General features: G+C 38.4%; 1 protein-coding gene across 1 annotated transcript in view; it reads left to right on the top strand.

Annotated features, from left to right (window-relative positions):
- LOC120528657 (5-hydroxytryptamine receptor 7-like) overlaps window positions 1-17,995 on the top strand; it is an 87,353-nt gene extending 69,358 nt beyond the window's left edge. The window contains exon 2 of the mRNA XM_039752818.1: window positions 16,843-17,995. Within this exon, the coding sequence (XP_039608752.1) occupies window positions 16,843-17,620 (778 nt within the window). The 3' untranslated portion in view covers window positions 17,621-17,995. The remainder of the gene's footprint in view (window positions 1-16,842) is intronic.
- Window positions 17,996-19,628: the final 1,633 nt, after the last annotated feature.

Here is a 19,628-nt window from a genome sequence, read left to right as displayed (position 1 = left end):
TACCTGTATATATATATATATATATATATATATATATATATATATATATATATATATATATTGTGGTGTATGGCCGGCCGTTAATCCCGGTCAATACCCCCAAGCCACCAGGTGGAGCCCTCCCTGCAGTATGGAGGTTCCCCGAAGGCCAGCAGGGCATCATGGACATTGCAGTTTTTATACGCAGCCCTGCTGGATGCCATGGGGGCCACTAGGAGACGCTGCAGGGGGGAACAATGAGTATTTACCATATGCCCCGGAAGTACGTCCAAGTCACATGGACAAGGGGAATGATGTTCTCCTGGGGTGAAGAAAAGGACTTTCTACCTGACCCGGAAGTGATACAAGATCACATGGACTGGGGATTGGGAACACTTCCAGGTCAGGGAATATTAAAGGATTGTGGGAGCTCCCAGACGGCGAGCTGAGCTGGGTGGAAGGGTGACAATGTGTCTGGGAGGGGAGGATTGATTTATTGTAGTTAATATTGTGACTTATATGAGTATTGTGGAGGAGAGGGTGCTTTGTGCACTGTGGCGATTGAATATAGTCAAGTATTGGACTTTTACCTGGTGTTTGGAGTCGTGGACAGGGGTTCAAGGGAGCGATAGCGCCCCCTATCTGTCACAATATATATACAGTGCATCCGGAAAGTATTCACAGCGCATCACTTTTTCCACATTTTTTTATGTTACAGCCATATTCCAAAATGGATTAAATTAATTTTTTTCTTCAGAATTCTACACACAACACCCCATAATGACAACATGAAAAAAATGTACTTGAGATTTTTGCAAATTTATTAAAAATAAAAAAATTGAGAAAGCACATGTACATAAGTATTCACAGCCTTTGCCATGAAGCTCAAAATTGAGCTCAGGTGCATTCTGTTTCCCCTGATCATCCTAGAGATGTTTCTGCAGCTTAATTGGAGTCCACATGTGGTAAATTCAGTTGATTGGACATGATTTGGAAAGGCACACACCTTTCTATATAAGGTCCCACAGTTGACAGTTCATGTCAGAGCACAAACCAAGCATGAAGTCAAAGGAATTGTCTGCAGACCTCAGAGACAGGATTGTCTCGAGGCACAAATCTGGGGAAGGTTACAGAAAAATTTCTGCTGCTTTGAAGGTCCCAATGAGCACAGTGGCCTCCATCATCCGTAAGTGGAAGAAGTTCAAAAACACCAGGACTCTTCCTAAAGCTGGCCGGCCATCTAAACTGAGTGATCGGGGGAGAAGGGCCTTAGTCAGGCAGGCAACCAAGAACCCAATGGTCACTCTGTCAGAGCTCCAGAGGTCCTCTGTGGAGAGAGGAGAACCTTCACGAAGGACAACCATCTCTGCAGCAATTCACCAATCACGTCTGTATGGTAGAGTGGCCAGACGGAAGCAAATCCTTAGTAAAAGGCACATGGCAGCCCTCCTGGAGTTTGCCAAAAGGCACCTGAAGGACTCTCAGACCATGAGAAACAAAATTCTCTGCTCTGATGAGACAAAGATTGAACTCTTTGGTGTGTATGCCAGGCGTCACGTTTGGAGGAAACCAGGCACCGCTCATCACCAGGCCAATACCATCCCTACAGTGAAGCATGGTGGTGGCAGCATCATGCTATGGGGATGTTTTTCAGCAGCAGGAACTGGGAGACTAGTCAGGATAAAGGGAAAGATGCAGCAATGTACAGAGACATCCTGGATGAAAACCTGCTCCAGAGCGCTCTTGACTTCAGACTGGGGGGAAGGTTCATCTTTCAGCAGGACAACAACCCTAAGCACACAGCCAAGATATCAAAGGAGTGGCTTCAGGACAACTCTGTGAATGTCCTTGAGTGGCCCAGCCAGAGCCCAGATTTGAATCCGATTGAACATCTCTGGAGAGATCTTTAAATGGCTGTGCACCGACGCTTCCCATCCAAAATGATGGTGCTGCAAAGAGGAATGGGCGAAACTGGCCAAGAATAGGTGTGCCAAGCGTGTGGCATCATATTCAAAAAACTTGAGGCTGTATTTGCTGCCAAAGGTGCATCGACAAAGTATTGAGCAAAGGCTGTGAATACTTATGTACATGTGATTTCTCAGTTTTTTTATTTTTAATAAATTTGCAAAAACCTCAAGTAAACTTTTTTCACGTTGTCATTATGGGGTGTTGTGTGTAGAATTCTGAGGAAAAAAATGAATTTAATCCATTTTGGAATAAGGCTGTAACATAACAAAATGTGGAAAAAGTGATGCTCTGTGAATACTTTCCAGATGCACTGTACATACATATATAGTAAATACACATACATACTCATACAATTGCAAGAGAAAGAAATAGGATGTATAATTACGGCACCAGTCTCATTGTGAGTAGATCAAACAGCATCTTTGAAATACTGTTCTATTTAACTGCTGCCTTCTTACTATGAAGACAATCAAGACATCTTTACTAAGGAAAATCTACTGAACAGGTGTATCTCTACTCAAAGGAAAAATCTTTGCTCTGTCTCATCCTGAAAGTAATGTTATGGTGAATATACCATCTAATAGTCCTGTAACAGCTTTTTAAGATAGTTTAAATAAAATCATTCTTAAAAATAGTTATTCTTTTCTTTAAATATCATTACCATTGACTCATGTCATGGGTTCATCTATTTTTTTACAAAGTTAGATCTTCAAAGTACATATCATTTTATTTGAATATAAAAGGAGATGAGTGGAAAACTGATTGTATTATGTCAAATAAAGGATGTACTCCAACATCTTACAGATAACTATTTCTCTAAGTAGAGAAGGGCAAATTCCATAAAGATAAAATCTTGTTTCTTGGAAATAAAACGACCTGTAAAGGCTTATCAATGGATTACTCAAAGGTTTAAGTAATTCTAAATTGCAGACCACCAGAAAGTCTTAAACAAGTTCAGAGAATCTGCTAACTGTTATAGACAGTTTATAAAAGATATTAGGTCCGTCGTCTCACCTATTACAGGTCGAACCAGAAAGCACATCACAAATTTGTGTGGATGTCCAAGGCTCTAAGGTCATTGACTATTTTATAGAATTGTTCACCTTAGTTCAAGTTCTTTGCTATTTAGGCAGCTCACTACTGTTCATAGTTGAAATTGACGCTTCTTATATTAGAGGGAGATCCATACTGCCACAAGAATTTCCATATACTAAGAAAGCTCTTCCATGTGCATTCATTTCCAAAACACTCGCCGAAGCAGAGCAGAATTATTATTACTAGAAGATTGGAATCATTGGCTTGAGGGTGTCACTTCCCTTTCAAGATATTAACGTGGATCATAAAATTCTTGTCCACATCAAATATGTCAAAAGACTGAATGCAAGACAAGCAGGATAGTCACTATTCTTTTGCCATTTTGATTTTATAAGTACATAATTACATTGATAAGGTAATGAGGATGGCAAAGCAGATGGTTTATCATGGCTGTTTGATTCAAATGAAAGTCCAGAAAATATCATTTCTGCAGGGAAAATTTTGGCACAATGTACTGTATGTTGACAGCCTCAATGATTCGATCACAAAAATAAAAGACTTTTTACAAGCCCAAACTCTTTCCCAACATTCGATTCAAAATAAATATTAAATTGTCAAAGTATTTAGAGGTGATTTTTTAGGGTGGGCACATGCTTCTAAGATTTTTTGGACACCCAGGTATCACTCAAAGTTTTGTACTTATATTGATAGTGCTTTATTAGAAGGCCTGCACAAGAATTTAACAAATTGACTTGTAATGTCCGTTACAGATCTAAATCTGCCTCAGGGTCACCTGTGAGATGTGTTCAATCTATTCCCTCCTGCTGTAGACCCTCTGAAGCCATTTTAATAGATTTTATCACCAGCCTTACCCCTTTACAATAGTGTGCTACCATCCTACTAGTTGTAGACCAGTTTTATAAATACGCTCACTTTATTGTCCTTAAATAATCACTCTCAGGCAAAAGGTAGTCAGATATTTTTATTTCTGAATAAACAGTATTTCACATGCATTCTTTCCCGGTCCTCTAGTCTCAGATGGAGGCTTTCCATTCCATAATGCGTGATTTCACTGGACCCTTTGGAATATTCAGTAATTTGGATATTTTCTTTTTTCCATCTCCATACTTGAGCTTTATCAGCACCTTTTCAAGATGTTTAGTGTGTTTTCAAATTAGGCCGCCATGCTAACTCACCTCTCTTCCATGTACAGTCAGGCTCCTTTATACTGCAACCAATTGAAACCCCAGACAGGTACCTCCAATTAGCTATTTTTGTGACATCCTAAACCACTGTAAAAAATCTCACACTGAGCCAGTGTGGTGCTGAGGTGTCACCCTTTTAACTATTGGTCCCAATCTGGGTGGTTCGTCATGTGGTGGGTGCGGCAAAGCACTGTAATTAATGCATGCTCTGTGCTAAACCAATTGACTGCATGGTGATTTAGGGGTGTCATATTAAGTGGGTAAATACTTTGGCCATTTTCTATTTTGTTACTTTATATTTGTAATTAATTTAAACGATTTTGCAGAGATTTGTTTTCACTTGATATTAATGAGTCTTATTTTGATGATCAATGTAAAAAAATTCATTTTTTTTTATAACAATAAAATGTGAAAACTTCCAAGGAGATGAATACTTTATATAGGCACTATATCTTATCTTGCGTAAATGGAAAAATCTCAATCAAACTGGTATAAAACAGCAGGGAAAACACGTAAAATTAGAAAAAATAGTCTAATTCTTCCATCCAAAGAAACACCTAAAGATTCTATAGAATTTAGGAACAATTTATTAATATTTTCCTTGAGCAAACATACTGGGCCCCTATTAACACTTTAGATGTTTTTTGAATGACAATACAATTAGAAATATGGTATTGCCAATTGTATGCTCAGTTATTGTACACCATACTTTTTGTAAAGTAGTCTTATAAAATTAATTAAAAAATATGGAGGTGTGCCCCTTTGCAATGGAGGTGAGTACAATTCAGGGGGGATGATGTATGGCTGACTACTTACAGTATATTCCCCTTCCAGACAACTCTTTCAATATGCAAAGGAAACATATGGCAAAAAGTAAACAAATCTTTATAAACACATGGTTTAATTTAGTCCAATGCCAGTGGGGCATCCTTCATGTTGTGTTTTAGAGTTTAATTGCCCATTTAGCTACTAGCTGATTTCCACAGATAATTCTGATAAAACTGAAAATTATTAGACAGCCTGTGTTTTTGCGATCACCCAGTGTAATGTGACGTGTAAGCATTATCATTGACAAGTCCATGCTAAAGCTGGTAGAACAAAAAACGAACACATCAAAATTGCACAGAAGCAAGAAGATTTTAAGTTGAAAGTATTGCTTTTTCCATATGTGATAAATCCAGGGCATCAGCAAACCCCAAAACCCAATAAGAACACACTTGTATAGTCCCTAGTTCAAATAATGGAAGGTTTTTATTATAAACTAGCATAAATACCCGCGCTTCGCAGCGGAGAAGTAGTGTGTTAAAGTAATGAAAAAGAAAAGGAAACATTTTGAAAATAACGTAACATGATTGTCAATGTAATTGTTTGGTCACTGTTATGAGTGTTGCTGTCATATATATATACTTTGTATATATATTTACTAGCAAAATACCCGCGCGTCGCAGCGAAGTACTGCCTTAAAATTTTTATTAAGAAGAAAATTAAACCTTTTTAAATTGAGGGAAAATATACCAATAACTATTTGTTAAGGATCTCTTTGTACACCACATTGTCAGTTCGGCCCTCCGGTTGTAATATGACCAAGCTGTGTGCTAAGATTACTCTTGAGCATGCAACGTACAGTTGGCCATGTGAAAAGTAATCTTGTCTCAAATCTCACAGTTTAGACTGCTGCTGTCATAATCGGTTTGAGTTTCATGGTTTATTTCAATTACGACAGTATTTGTAGGACTTGTTGTGTTGAAGTGACATTCGGCATCTGTCAAGCGTTGTAAGCATACAACCGGTTTCATCGATAACTTTGCATCCAGCTTTTGAGAGTTTAAACATTCATAAACATCAAAATGTTCACTACTCAAATCGTCACCTGTGAATCTAAGATGTTTAAGAAGCATTGGCGGTTCTCCAAAGGTGTAAAATATTTGGCCATTTCGGTACACTTGAAAGCAACAATCGAACAATTCAGCGGCAGCCAAAAACTCACATGCAGAACCATAGGTGAACGGCTTAAGCATTTCACTCTTATAGTGCTCCTGTGTAGTATAGTTATCTCCTGCACCGTCATCAGTCCACACCTTGAACCTGTCCCAGTCATTCAATACATAAGATACAATGTTCCTCCAGATATCAAGAGTTAGCCTGATATGGCCGTGCAATATGTAACAAAGAGAATGGAAAAGGTAGGTCCCATCTCCGGGCAAGGAAACCACTCGGTAAGTGACAGTTCTTTGATCGATGGTGATCACCTCGATAGACATGTTAATGGGGGTACGGTTGGAACAATAAAGGAAATGGGTACCTGAACAATGTAAAGTAAGTCTAAAATACCTACACAATAACTATAATCGTAATAAACGAACAATAAAACAGCTGAGGAGCCGTGGATTAAATAAAAAGGCTGCAGTTATCAGCAGGGAGACGTGAATCCCTTGCCGAAGCAAGGAAGGGAATGTAGAGACCGGAGTGATGGACGGCCTTATATAGGCAGGCAGCCAACAACGTGGGAGGTGTTGGGATGGGGGACTCAACGCCGCCTCACACGGTGACTGAGCTGCAGGCTATGGACGTATATATGTACATAAGTAGGATTCAGTTAGCATTGGGGACTCGCGTACCAAATTTCTTGAAGATGGGCCCATAAGTAACAAAGACCTTTGGAAAGTTCAATATGGTGGCCAACAGTGGCGTTATACCACCGAAATAAGTACATACATTGGTTTCGGTTAGCGCAGGGAAGCCGCCTACCAAATTTCATGAAGATGGGGCCATAAATAAGAAAGTTCAACATGGCGGACTTTGTCAACTGTTATGACTGTTACGCGTAGAATTTCGAAATGAAACCTGTTTAACTTTTGTAAGTAAGCTGTAAGGAATGAGCCTGCCAAATTTCAACCTTCTACCTACAAGGGAAGTTGGAGAATTAGTGACTTTTGAAAGTTCAATATGGCGGCTGACAGTGGCATCATACCACCGAAATAAGTACGTACATCGGTTTCGGTTGGCGCAGGGAAGCCGCCTACCAAATTTCGTGAAGATGGGGCCATAAATAAGAAAGTTCAACATGGCGGACGTTGTTGATTGTTATGACCATTACGTGTAGAATTTCTAAATGAAACCTTTTTAACTTTTGTAAGTAAGCTGTAAGGAATGAGCCTTCCAAATTTCAGCCTTCTACCTACACGGGAAGTTGGAGAATTAGTGATGAGTGAGTGAGTGAGTGAGTGAGTGAGTGAGTGAGTGAGTGAGTCAGTCAGTCAGTCAGTCAGTCAGTCAGTCAGTCAGTCAGTCAATCAGTCAGTGAGGGCTTTGCCTTTTATTAGTATAGACACTTCCAAATGTGGCACAAACATAAACACCGGTCTTCCACTCCACAATACTTTCTTCCATCCTACTGCACTACTCTCCTCCTTTCAAGCATTGTTTAACTACCTCCTAGCTTCGACTCACCCGGGAGTACTTCTGATGCTATTGCGACTACCTGATGAAAATACTTCTGGGTCACATGGAAGTCCATTACAATAGGGAGCGTGTCCCACTACATTTCCTGTCATGCCCTGCTGGTTTCCTACTGTGCACTGACCTCCGGAGCTGCTGCCATCTAGCGTGCTGGAGGGATTAAAAATCTCCAACAACGTCTTTCTTTACAAGTGGGCTGTTCGTCCATCCCTTTTGGTTCTTCCTTCCAGGTCTGATCCCTCCATCCTCCCCGGCTGTCTATATACCTGTCGGGAGCCTCCCATCCGGGTAAGGAACCATCCCCTATTCTGGCCAGAATGCCTGTCCAGCCAATGTGGCATCTAAACATATTGTAAACATTAAAAAAGTAAATCCTCACTGCAGTACTATTTTTGGAGAGGCATTTGGATAGACAGTAAAATACAACAGAAATAAAATGAAAAACAGTGAGAGAAAATATACTGTATTCCATACTTTGTAGAAAGCTTGGTATTCTATGGAGTCAGATAAAAAAAAATGCAGGTACAGGATATGTTTCTGAAGAATGGACTACTTAACTTTTTACCACAGTTTGTGCAGTTTAAGAACTGTGTATCTAACATGGTCATGAATAGCACAGGGTTTCCACAGCAAACTGTACTTGCTTCCTTCCTGTTTATCCTGTACACCTCAGGCATTAGATACAATACTGAATCAGGTCACCTGTAGAAATTTTCCAATGACACTACCATAGTTGAGTTAATCAGAAGTGGGCAGGAAAATGAATACAGGTTACTTCTGGAGGACTTTGTTGAAAGATACACATTGAACCACCTGCACCTTAACATCAGTAAGATGAAGGAGATTATCATAGACTTCAGGCAGGTTAAGCCCACTCTGCCCCTGATTCTCATTGATGATGAAGATGTGGATGGTGGTGAGGACATACAAAACCCTTGGGGTGCATATAATTAACAGGCATGAGTGGAGCACCAATGAAGAGGCTGTATGCAGGACGGGTCAGTGTTGCCTCCATTTCCAGTCAAGGTTTAGGTTGTTTGGGGTATGCAGACCATTCTTACAAAGTTTTCTACCAGTCTGTAGTGACCAGTGTATTCTTCTATGCTGTAGTGTGCTGCAGAAATGACATTAGCGCAGGTGATGCCCACAGACTAAATAAACTGACCGAAAAGTAAATAAACATGCATTCACTTGTTAGAGCTATTATCTAAATCACAGATACTGGAAGACTCTATGTGGCGGATTTAAAGGGTTGCGCTGATGACACAAGGCGTGGCATCATACTATGCAACTTCCATCGTGATGGTAATGGTAATAATAATGTGGCAGTGCCTGATTGTAAAATAGAATAATGTCACAGCACCATATAATTAATTATTATGTTTGAAAACATAACTGTGAGGAGACCACACAGAATGGTGCTACAGAAAAAGCAGCCAAAAACGCCTATGTAAAATATTGCTCCGAAAATATTTTGAAAGAAAAGAAATATTCATAGTGCACAATTCATAACACTTTACACTTAGGAAATACCTATACTTTGTTAATCTACTTACAGATAATTCATGTTATGTTTATTTGTATCTGGTTAGCATACCTAAGATTATTAAAATTCTTATTATTTGCATATTTGTGATTTTTTTATCTGCTACTGTAACCTTACAAATGCTTTGGGATAGTACAGTGTCTATCTATCTATCTATCTATCTATCTATCTATCTATCTATCTATCTATCTATCTATCTATCTATCTATCTATTTATGCCAAGATTATAGAAGTGGTTTTCATATTTGATGGTTGTTTGATCATGACATCATACACATGGTGATATATTTCAAATGATATGGTGGACATACTGTATACCATCACTGAAGAGTGGTCAGGTGAACTTGGCAGCCATTCTTGTATAACTATATATAAGCAGCCTTAATGTTTTGGGTACATTATTAGCAGATTGATAGCCTGGGGCAACTGGAAGTTGCTGTGTGTGATGTCAACATCACAATAGTGTAACATCAGTGTTACACACTTCCTTGTTCTTAAAAATTCTGGATACATTAAAAACATTCTAGCACAGTTATCAGCATTTACAATGATTATTTAAAAAATTTAGCAAGGTTTCTTTGACTGTTCTGTTGATTAGTGTTTTGGGATTAAAATATTGACTTTGGCATTGTTATGGCAGAAACACACTGCTCGGAGAAGGCACTCAGAGACCTCAAGATGTACAGGCAGAATGGTACTCTTTTATTACAAAAAGAACATAACCATCTCAATTCAGTGAACTGAGCAATTAGCAACAGGGGTCCCTTACATTTTTTACAGTTCTTATCAAGAGTTTACCTCACTCGGCTCATCTGTCACCCCATCTGACTCCCAACTTCCTGTTGCCTTGGCCCTTCTGTGATATGCGGGTCGGCGGCTCCAAACGAAGGACCAGTTTTTAATAAATAATCCATTTGGCTGTGTCAGTCTCTGTGGGGGCGCTCACACAACTGCGGGGAGTTGATGAGTTAATTGGGAGAAATGCACCTGCATGTGAAGTATGGGCTAGCACAGAAAGAGAGGAAAAAATGAAAGAGGAAGAAAGGAAAACAATTCAAGAGAAATGAATGGAGGCAGAGAGAGAGTGCGGCATTGGGGAAAAGAGAGAGACAATGAGCCAGCCGGCTGAAGAGAGAAAGAAGGCAGCACGGTCAGGGAATTGTGTTTTTGTCAGTGAGTTTTGTTATTTAAATAGAAATACAACAGCTGTAAAATCTTACCAAAATAACCCCATATTCTTTTTTGGCTCGTGTCCTTTCTAAATTTTCGACAAAAACAAGTATGTTAAAAATTGTCATATTAAAAAGAAGATTATTGTTGTCCGTCGAAATTCATCTGTTTTTTTTCACTGTGAATTTTCTGGGTTTGCCAGTGATCTTGTTCACCAAAAATTTTACTGAAAATAGGCTTTGTGGTCAGCTTACATGACATTTTTTTCCCAGTGCCCCATGATGCTTTTCAAGGCCAGCTGTAACTGCTGATATTGGAAAGAACAGCCCACTGTGTATACAATGTTGAACCTAGTAGGAGAGGGTATGCTAGATTAGCCACTATACCAGATGAAATTCTTGTTCTGGTATGGATTTAAACAGAACTTCTTTCAATTTTCCCTCTAATCAATTTCATTATCATTTCCAACATATTTTTTTATGATATTTTACCAAGACTCTCCTTTGTCAAGTTGATCACCAGCCAAACCAAAAATTGACTCATTTTGTCTTTCCCTTTCTCCAACCTTTTATTTACCCATCTGATATGCCTCCTAAGATAATATTACATTCCTAAAGCTATAGCCTTCCTCTTGCCCAATCTTATTCTTTGGACAGATTTTGTTTTTGTCACGTTACGGTAATCGCATTGTTTTTGTACTGGAAATAGGCCAATTCAGGCTCTTTAATTAATTGTCCAATCCCTTTAGTTGTATTCCCACATGTCTTACTCCGCTCCATTTCATTCTACAGAATCGTATGTTCTTTTCCAGACAATTTCTCACTATTCTATAATATTTCTATTGATATTTACACAATTCCATTTTTTAGACTATTTTGCTCAAACAAGGCAAGTGCAGAAGCAGTAAAGACATGTCAGTAACCGGCATGCTGTTAATGATGGCAGTGTTCTGATCTCCAGTCAGCCAGGTTTCTAATGGGAGTGAGGTGAAGCAAATGCCCCACCAAGATGACGTGTTGAAATGAGTTACCATGATGGACATAAACATACAACATGATCAGATATACTAACATTTTTTTACCAGACTGCACTTTGCTATGTAAATAAAATTAGGCCTGAAGTTACTGTAGATGCAGAGATCAGCAAGGAATTCCTACCTTTGGCAGTCAAATAATTTCAACATTTAGAGCCCTCTGTGGCTACCAGCTCTATAACATGCAATAGCTTTATATATCATGGGAATTCAAGAAACACTTCGGCCTTGCATTCACAGTGCATACTATGGAGTACAAACATTAATAAAATGAGCAAGGTTAAAAGGAACCTAACAATTCTTTCTAATATTATCTGTCACCACTTTTCCCACTTGAGAATCAGAACAAAAACATCAAAATTAAAGCATGACTCCATTTCAGTTCAGACCAGCCTCTGGGGAACTTTCTTCATCACTCCAAATGTGTAATGAGCAGGAGCTACACGCTGTTAATTTTAAACAGAGCTAGCAAAATCAACTAATTAAAAAATAATGAATAATTTAAAGAAAAAATGCACTTAGTAAGTATTTTTCCTTATCAAAAGGCTATGTTGAGTCAGCACATAGAAATTGAAACTGATCAGAAAGTAACATTTCCAAGTTTGAAAACATGAGCTTCTGCACTTTCCATAGCCCCTCTGTTTTTCCAGAAATTTGCTTCTAGGTCCTCCTGTCAGTGTCTGTTGTGGTTGTGACATTAATGCAATGGCAGGTATATGCTGGGAGGAGTAAAGGAAATACATGAGGGAACATAATTACCATTCTTAACTTAAGCTCTGTGCATCCTGCCTGTGTGAAGGCCTTTAGTCTAGTCTTTCTGATTTTGACATCCTCATGTTTGCTGTTTATGTGAGTGGTGATGGTCCAGGCCAGTCCTGAGAGCCTGATATGGCCATACTGTTGGCTGTTTTGTTTTTGTCAGAGTCTTGTGTATATCTGAAGCACTGTTCAAAAATCCAGGTTGTTCTTTTTTAATGAGAGGCACACACGTGGAAACTTGTTCAAAATACATTTCACTAAAAGGTTTTTCTTCACACTCTACTAGATGTATGGAACATGTTACTAAGTAGTGTGGTAGACAGTAGGACTTTAGAAACTTACAAAATCTGACTTGATTATATTTTGGAGAAATTGGGTGAATAGTGAATATGATTGTTCTAATTAGTGATGAGAGAAACAACTCACATTTAATTGAATTTCACTTCACAAAAAGATTTGAAAGAACATCCAAATTCATCTGTTCAGACTCTCTCTTAGCCATAAGCTTAATTCATTCCATGACCAGATAGAGCATTTCCTTGACTTGGTGTTTTTTCATCCATTAAGTGAAGTTTGGACTAGAGTTCATGTTCCTTGAGCCCTCTATTGATGATCCACAAAGTAAACTTGAAGCTGACAAATAACTTTAAGAGATCCTAGAGTTACTACGAGATCACACAAGGCACCTCACTTTCTGAGTTGTAATTTCCACTTACAGTCTTCAACAAAAGAGCAATGAATAATTTGCAAGTATTGTAATAATACATCTACTATACACCATCACCTGAAGTCCATGCATCCTGTCATTACAGAGGGAGAGAGCAATCAGACCTTTATCAGCTCACACTGAATCTATCCCACCACTGCTCCTGACCTGAGGCTGTGAGATAGCTCACATTAGAATGTATGTTTCTGATACTGTCCACCACATGATGCATGGAATCCCATGTTAATCTCTTTAAGTTTTCCTGGTTTTACCATTTGCAATTGATAAATAACTATAAATTTAAAAAGCAAAATGAATAAATCATGCTATCTAAAAAACAGCAACTGTAGCTATCAACATCAGCTTCAACTTCTTTACTATACTGTATTTATCAGTAGCAGCAGCATCATCTAGAGATAATTTGTTGAAAGTTCTAGACTTCTGCGTGAATGAGACACCACAACGCCTCTATGGAGGTTAGAAAATACCCCACTGATTTGGACATAGGTCAACATGAACAATGGACTATTGGTCAAGAAAGAACAGTTAAATATGCACATCTGTACTTACATTTAAGATACTATCAGACTTTGCCAGCAATATTTGTTCATTATGGACACATCTATCTATCTTTTAGATATGTTAAATTTTATTTATCATATGCGTATAACTTAATGCTAGAACAAATTGTGTTATACTGTGATACAATTACCATGCTGGGAGACATGGAGACAGACATTTTTCAAAAATATTATTAAAATTAGCATTAATGTTTTCCTTTGCCTCTTTCTTTTCACAAGAAATCTCCCACCTTCAGTTGAATGCTTTTTTTAAACTAAATTTCATGTCAATAACAAATTCCAGAATTTATACAGAAATGTTTAGAACTTTACAAGGACTAATCATCCTGCATGCATCTATTTCATTCCTCACAAAATTGCATTAAAGGTTGCTTTACCACAGGATACAGTGCAGAAAGTTACATGAATTGGAACACTTGTGCATTGTGGGGCTAATGCAACATATCTCTATGCAATAACAGTCGCTTTCCATCTTGGACAACTAACTTCTCAGTGTGTCCATAAGAGCATCTAGACCAGGGGTTGGCAAAGTAATTCCTGGAGGGCTGCAGGTTTTTGCTTAATAAGAAGCACTTATTGCTCAAGTAACAATTCTGCTTCATTTTAATTGTCTCGATTGCTAAGATTTTTAACCATTATTGCTTATTTTAGCATTAAACAGCTTTTGGTATTTAATTGCTCCTTATTAGCAATAAGATACAAATAACAAAAGAAACCAGCATTTCCCCATTTAGTTTGTTTCCATTTACACCTGTCTGTATTTATCATGCACTATTTGGTTTAATTAAATACTTGAAAGGAAAGTGAAGACAAAAATGTGAAGGACTGAGAATTAGTCATTTGTTTTAGACTTCAAATCATTTGAGTGATATCCGTATAAAGGAACAATCTGACATGGCAGATTTAAAGCACTAACACGCCATGAAATTAAATTATTGGCAAGGGGTTTTCTAATTAGGCAACTGGGTTACAACAAAAACGTGCAGCCACTGCGGCCCTCCAGGACCAACGTTGCCCACTCCTGATCTAGATTAAGGTCACACAGAATCCTAAACTCATTAAATGAAACAAGCTAATATAGCTTCAAATGTCCAAGTCTATTCAGATGTGATTTCATCACCATCACTAATGTCGTCATTTTAGAAGACATTTTCTGAATTTACTTAGGTTACCCAATTACCCTCCTCCACTCTCCACAGTCCTGGGAAAATCAGTATTTATATTATCTGAAACACCTCTGACCTGATGTGAGAAAAGGTCACATTTCCCTCTTGCATGTCATAAAAGGTTGACTAAAGAAGGTTGGCTTTAGGAAGAGCACCCTGCTTTAAAAATGTCTCCTCCAACAACCTGTTGATGACGAGATAGACACTTTTATATGTTATTAACTTCTTTCTGGTTTGATTTTAGTCAAAATCTGGGCAAAAGGCTGTTGCAATTTGTTATCATAGTGCATCCCTAGTAGATACTGACACAGAGTGTGGCTCTCCATGTGTTTTAACACTAGAATTACCAGAGCCTACGAAAAAACTTGTAGATCCATCCCACCTTAAATCGCTTCTTACCTCTCCTTCAGCATCTTTTGTCCTGTAAATGTTTGGATAAGCAGCAAACAGTAAGCAGCCTGCTATCACATCCTCTCACCCCGCACAGTTTTCTCAGCTCAAGTCTGTTTATCTGCATGTCAGTTGCTTAGAGTTTTATAGAGTGAGAAGTCAAGCAAAATGACACCTTTAATAAATACAATATCGTTATTTAGGACACTTGCATTTCATGTGTGTTCCGTGTCTACAACGATCTATATAAACACATCATTAAAACAGAAACTTTTTCATGTAATTTACCTTTTTACCTTTATTTATTTACTTACTTTCTACAACATAAAGTCATAAGTAGAGTGCAGAGCTTCCCATGTACATATACAAAGTACAGCGATGGCAAAAGTGCATTCTTGCTCCGATGTAGAAGCATCATCATGATCTGAGTTAACCTCTGTTATAGCGTGTCTATATGAAAACAGCAGTGTCAAATGCGAGGGGTGTTGGGATCGTGAATGCGGCTGAGAGAATAAAACTGAATAAAAAAAAAAACAAAGCTAACCTGTACAAGTATCATAAATTACACTTGCCGTTACAGACTGGAATCAAATGTATGTTTTGATTCTAAAATAGTAAGAATACATGCAGCTCACTTCTCAAAACAGACTCGTCCGGGATTGAACCCGTGAAGTTTTGATTACCAGTCAACAGTTGATATTGTTGTGCCACCGAAGTAATCATAGCAAATATTTGTCAATGTCGCACCCTAACGTGGGTTCTTTTTCTGTAGTTATATTCTTGAATAGAAGTGCACTTGTTCTGTTATATTTGTACCTTTTGTGAAAGTGCTTCTTTGATATTTGTGCCTGCGCCACCACCACCTACTCAAAGCATCATGATGCACCAACATTGATGGACTGAAAGCCAGAAGTCTACGTGACCATCATCATCAGGTCCTTCCATGAAAACCCTAAATACAAAGAGGACTGTTTGACTAATGTTAGGTAGATTGCCCAGAGGGGACTGGGCGGTCTCTTGGTCTGGAACCCCTACAGATTTTATTTTTTTCTCCAGCCTTTGGAGTTTATTTTTGTTTTTTCTGTCCACCCTGGCCATCGGACCTTACTCTTATTCTATGTTAATTAATGTTGACTTATGTTGATTTTTTATTGTGTCTTCTATTTTGCTATTCATTTTGTAAAGCACTTTGAGCTACATTTTTTTGTATGAATATGTGCTATATAAATAAATGTTGATTGATTGATTGATTTGGAACTCAGGCTTCACACATTATACACTTCATGTCTACATTTTGTCAATTATTACTAAAATATGAAAAACGTTTCTGTCTTAATGATATGTTTACATAGATCGTTGTAGACACGGAACACACATGAAATGCAAGTGTCCCAAATAACGATATTGTATTTATTAAAGGTGTCATTTTGCTTGACTTCTCACTCTATTAAACTCTAAGCAGCTGACACGCAGGTAAACAGACTTGAGCTGAGAAAACTGTGTGTGGTAGGGGGATGTGATAGCAGGCTGCTGGCTGTTTGAGCTTATCCACACATTTATAGGACAAAAGACGCTGACGGAGAGGTGAGAAGTGATTTAAGGTGGGACCGATCTACGAGTTTTTTCGTAGGCTCTGGTAATTCTAGTGTTAAAAAGGGGTGAACAGGTAAGACTTTTGCAGAACTCAAAACATATGTAGACAACATGGTTTATCCCTCCCTAGATATCATTCAAATACTGTATAAATCTAAGGAGACCCTAGATGACCACGTCATGTCTCCTGTTTGCTTTTACTTTTTATTGCATGACAACAGTTTATATAATGACCTTTCCTTCATTTGGCAGGTACCTGGGAATCACCCGGCCCTTGACATATCCAGCACGACAGAATGGAAAGTTGATGGCAAAGATGGTATTCATTGTTTGGCTTCTGTCAGCTTCTATCACTCTACCGCCCCTTTTTGGCTGGGCCACCAATGTCACAGAACAGCATGTGTGCCTCATTAGTCAGGACTTTGGCTACACTGTCTACTCTACCGCAGTGGCCTTCTACATTCCCATGACTGTAATGCTCATCATGTATTATCGGATCTACAAGGCTGCCAAGATTAGCGCAGAGAAGCACAAGTTCATGTGCCTCCCCAGGCAGTTTGACCATGAAGTATACAGTATGGATAAAGAAGTGAGAGCGAGGCAGCACAGAAGGCTGTCTCGCAGGGACCGAGTGCTTGAGGAGTGTGCCACCTTGTCCAAGCTTCTTCGGCATGACAGGAGGAATATTTCTATTTTCAAACGGGAACAAAAAGCTGCCCGCACCCTAGGAATCATCGTGGGTGCTTTCACTTTTTGTTGGCTTCCTTTCTTTCTTCTTTCCACTGCTCGACCTTTTATCTGTGGCATCGCATATAGTTGTATGCCTTTGAGGTTGGAACGGACCCTGTTGTGGTTGGGCTATGCCAATTCTCTCATCAACCCACTCATCTATGCCTTCTTCAATCGAGATCTCAGGACTACCTTTTGGAATCTTCTCAGATGTAGATACCGGAACATCAATAGGAGACTGTCAGCTGCCAGCATGCATGAAGCACTGAAAGCAAAAGAACGACAGGAAGGCATACTATAAAAATAAATTGACAAAGACATCCATTTTACCAGCCTGCCGGTGAAGATAAGTACTGCTTAATACTGTGACCTTGCAGTTTAAGGTGCTCGATCACCTAGGAGCCTGTTTGTGGCTAAATGAGGACCACATTTTATTTCACCAGCCTTGCTCCTGCTGTAAAACCTCAAATAATAGAAATTGGCTCAATGACCCTCATCTTTGCAATTTCACAGACCTACTAATCTCATCCAATTCTGCTGTCATTATTAGGAGAGGGGTTAGGACCAAACTTAAACTAGTTGACCAAAGTCATCATGCCTTCCATGCATCACCAATAGTTTTCTTCTTTCTTGTAATTTAAGTTTAAAAAATGTGTTGTGAACCAAAATGATCTGCTTTTTCTGTGGCCTGTGCTTACTCTGTAGTAATAAAGTGTATATACAGGAATCTATTTTGAATCTGCTTCCATTTAACTAAACCTTAAATATTTCATATATATATATGAATTTACAAAGCTAGGGGATATAAATATAAGAAAACTTAACACAAGTCAAAGATAAATAAAGGCAGAATACAATGTACAAAATAAATGGGACAAACCCCTGAGGGTTCAAGATTCTAACCAATATGGCTTGACTTACCTCAAAATACCACTATTTGCTCATCTGCCATTTGTCTCTTTACCTTTGTCTAGACCCAGGTGTCCCTTTCTCCAGCTCACCTCTCTACACCATACTCCCATTTTCAGCTTCATTCCTGGATCAGTTCTGGGGTCAGATGCAGTGTTAATTTTGTGCCATGGACAGCTGGCTAGAACTTCCTCTAACAGTTCTTGGAGTACCTGTATCCCTAACCATTTAGTTGCCGTTAATGTGCTGGGTCACACTAGAAATCCCATAGCAACCAGAAGAGTCAGAATGATGCTTCTGGTCAGGGTGGAGATGCTCTGAATAGCTGCCAGTCTTTTGTGTTATCACTCTCTATATAAGGTGACATTGAAGAGAATTTGACAATTGACAGTAGCTCCCATAAAAATATGACATGCGTCTGCAAGGGCCACTACTTACTTTTATTTGTGTAGGTGCACCTCCCTCTTTCCCCTTCACAGTATTCACATAGGGTGTGCCATCCCCAGTGGTGTTAGTCTGTCAGTATTGGCATGACAAACTCTATTATCAGCGCTGGTTCCTGTTTCTCTTGTTCTTTTGATCAAATCTTCTGAGTTATATAAAGGTAAAAAAATCAATTACGTAATGTTTACCTTATGAAAGAGATTTATTGCATCTTTGTAATTTAACACAAATATGTCTTCATTGTGTATAAGAATGACATTGAAAGTTCTTCTCAAGTTGACCATGTATTGCATTAATACATGACCTCAAGAGAAATTGGGAAATTTTTATTTTGATAAATTTTCCATCTTCACATGCTCCAGTCTTTCCAAAATTGCACCAAGTTGAGAATGTTTGTAAGGCTCCAAGACTATGAAGTGTTTAATTTATATTAGCCCTCCAATACCAGCAAAAAAAAAAAAACACTAAGTAAAAAGAAGAGGGGATCACAGATTTAAAAAGAAATAAAAATATTTCAAATCAAATTCATCATGAGGCATTGAGATATGAATAAGGAATGACAATGTAATAATTGTCCAAGCATCAGTGGCAAATACACCGAGCGCCTGAACATATTTTAAATTAGTGCTAACAGGTCACCTCCTGTGCACTGATATCAAAAATGCTGCTTGTTAAATTGACTTGGAAGGAAAGGATTTCATTTGAACTACTTAACTTCAAATTCAAACTAGTGAAGGCAGCAATAGAATAACAGATTAATGCACAGTGGATGAGAAAATAGAAATAAATAAATCAAAATTCAAATTTCAGTTTGTTTTATAATAGGTATATTAAATGGAGTATAATGAGTGCTTATCTACTTTCTCAGTCTCTTACAGTGCTTGAGACATATCTAAAGGACCTCCTCTTCCACTAAGTTTTGAATTATGTTGTCCACCAAAAAATTCAATTTTTTA

This window comes from Polypterus senegalus, chromosome 4 (genome assembly GCF_016835505.1).
Source record: "Polypterus senegalus isolate Bchr_013 chromosome 4, ASM1683550v1, whole genome shotgun sequence".
Classification (NCBI taxonomy): Eukaryota; Metazoa; Chordata; class Cladistia; order Polypteriformes; family Polypteridae; genus Polypterus; species Polypterus senegalus.
Note: the sequence above shows the minus strand (reverse complement) of the source record. Positions and strands in the feature narration are given on the sequence as shown.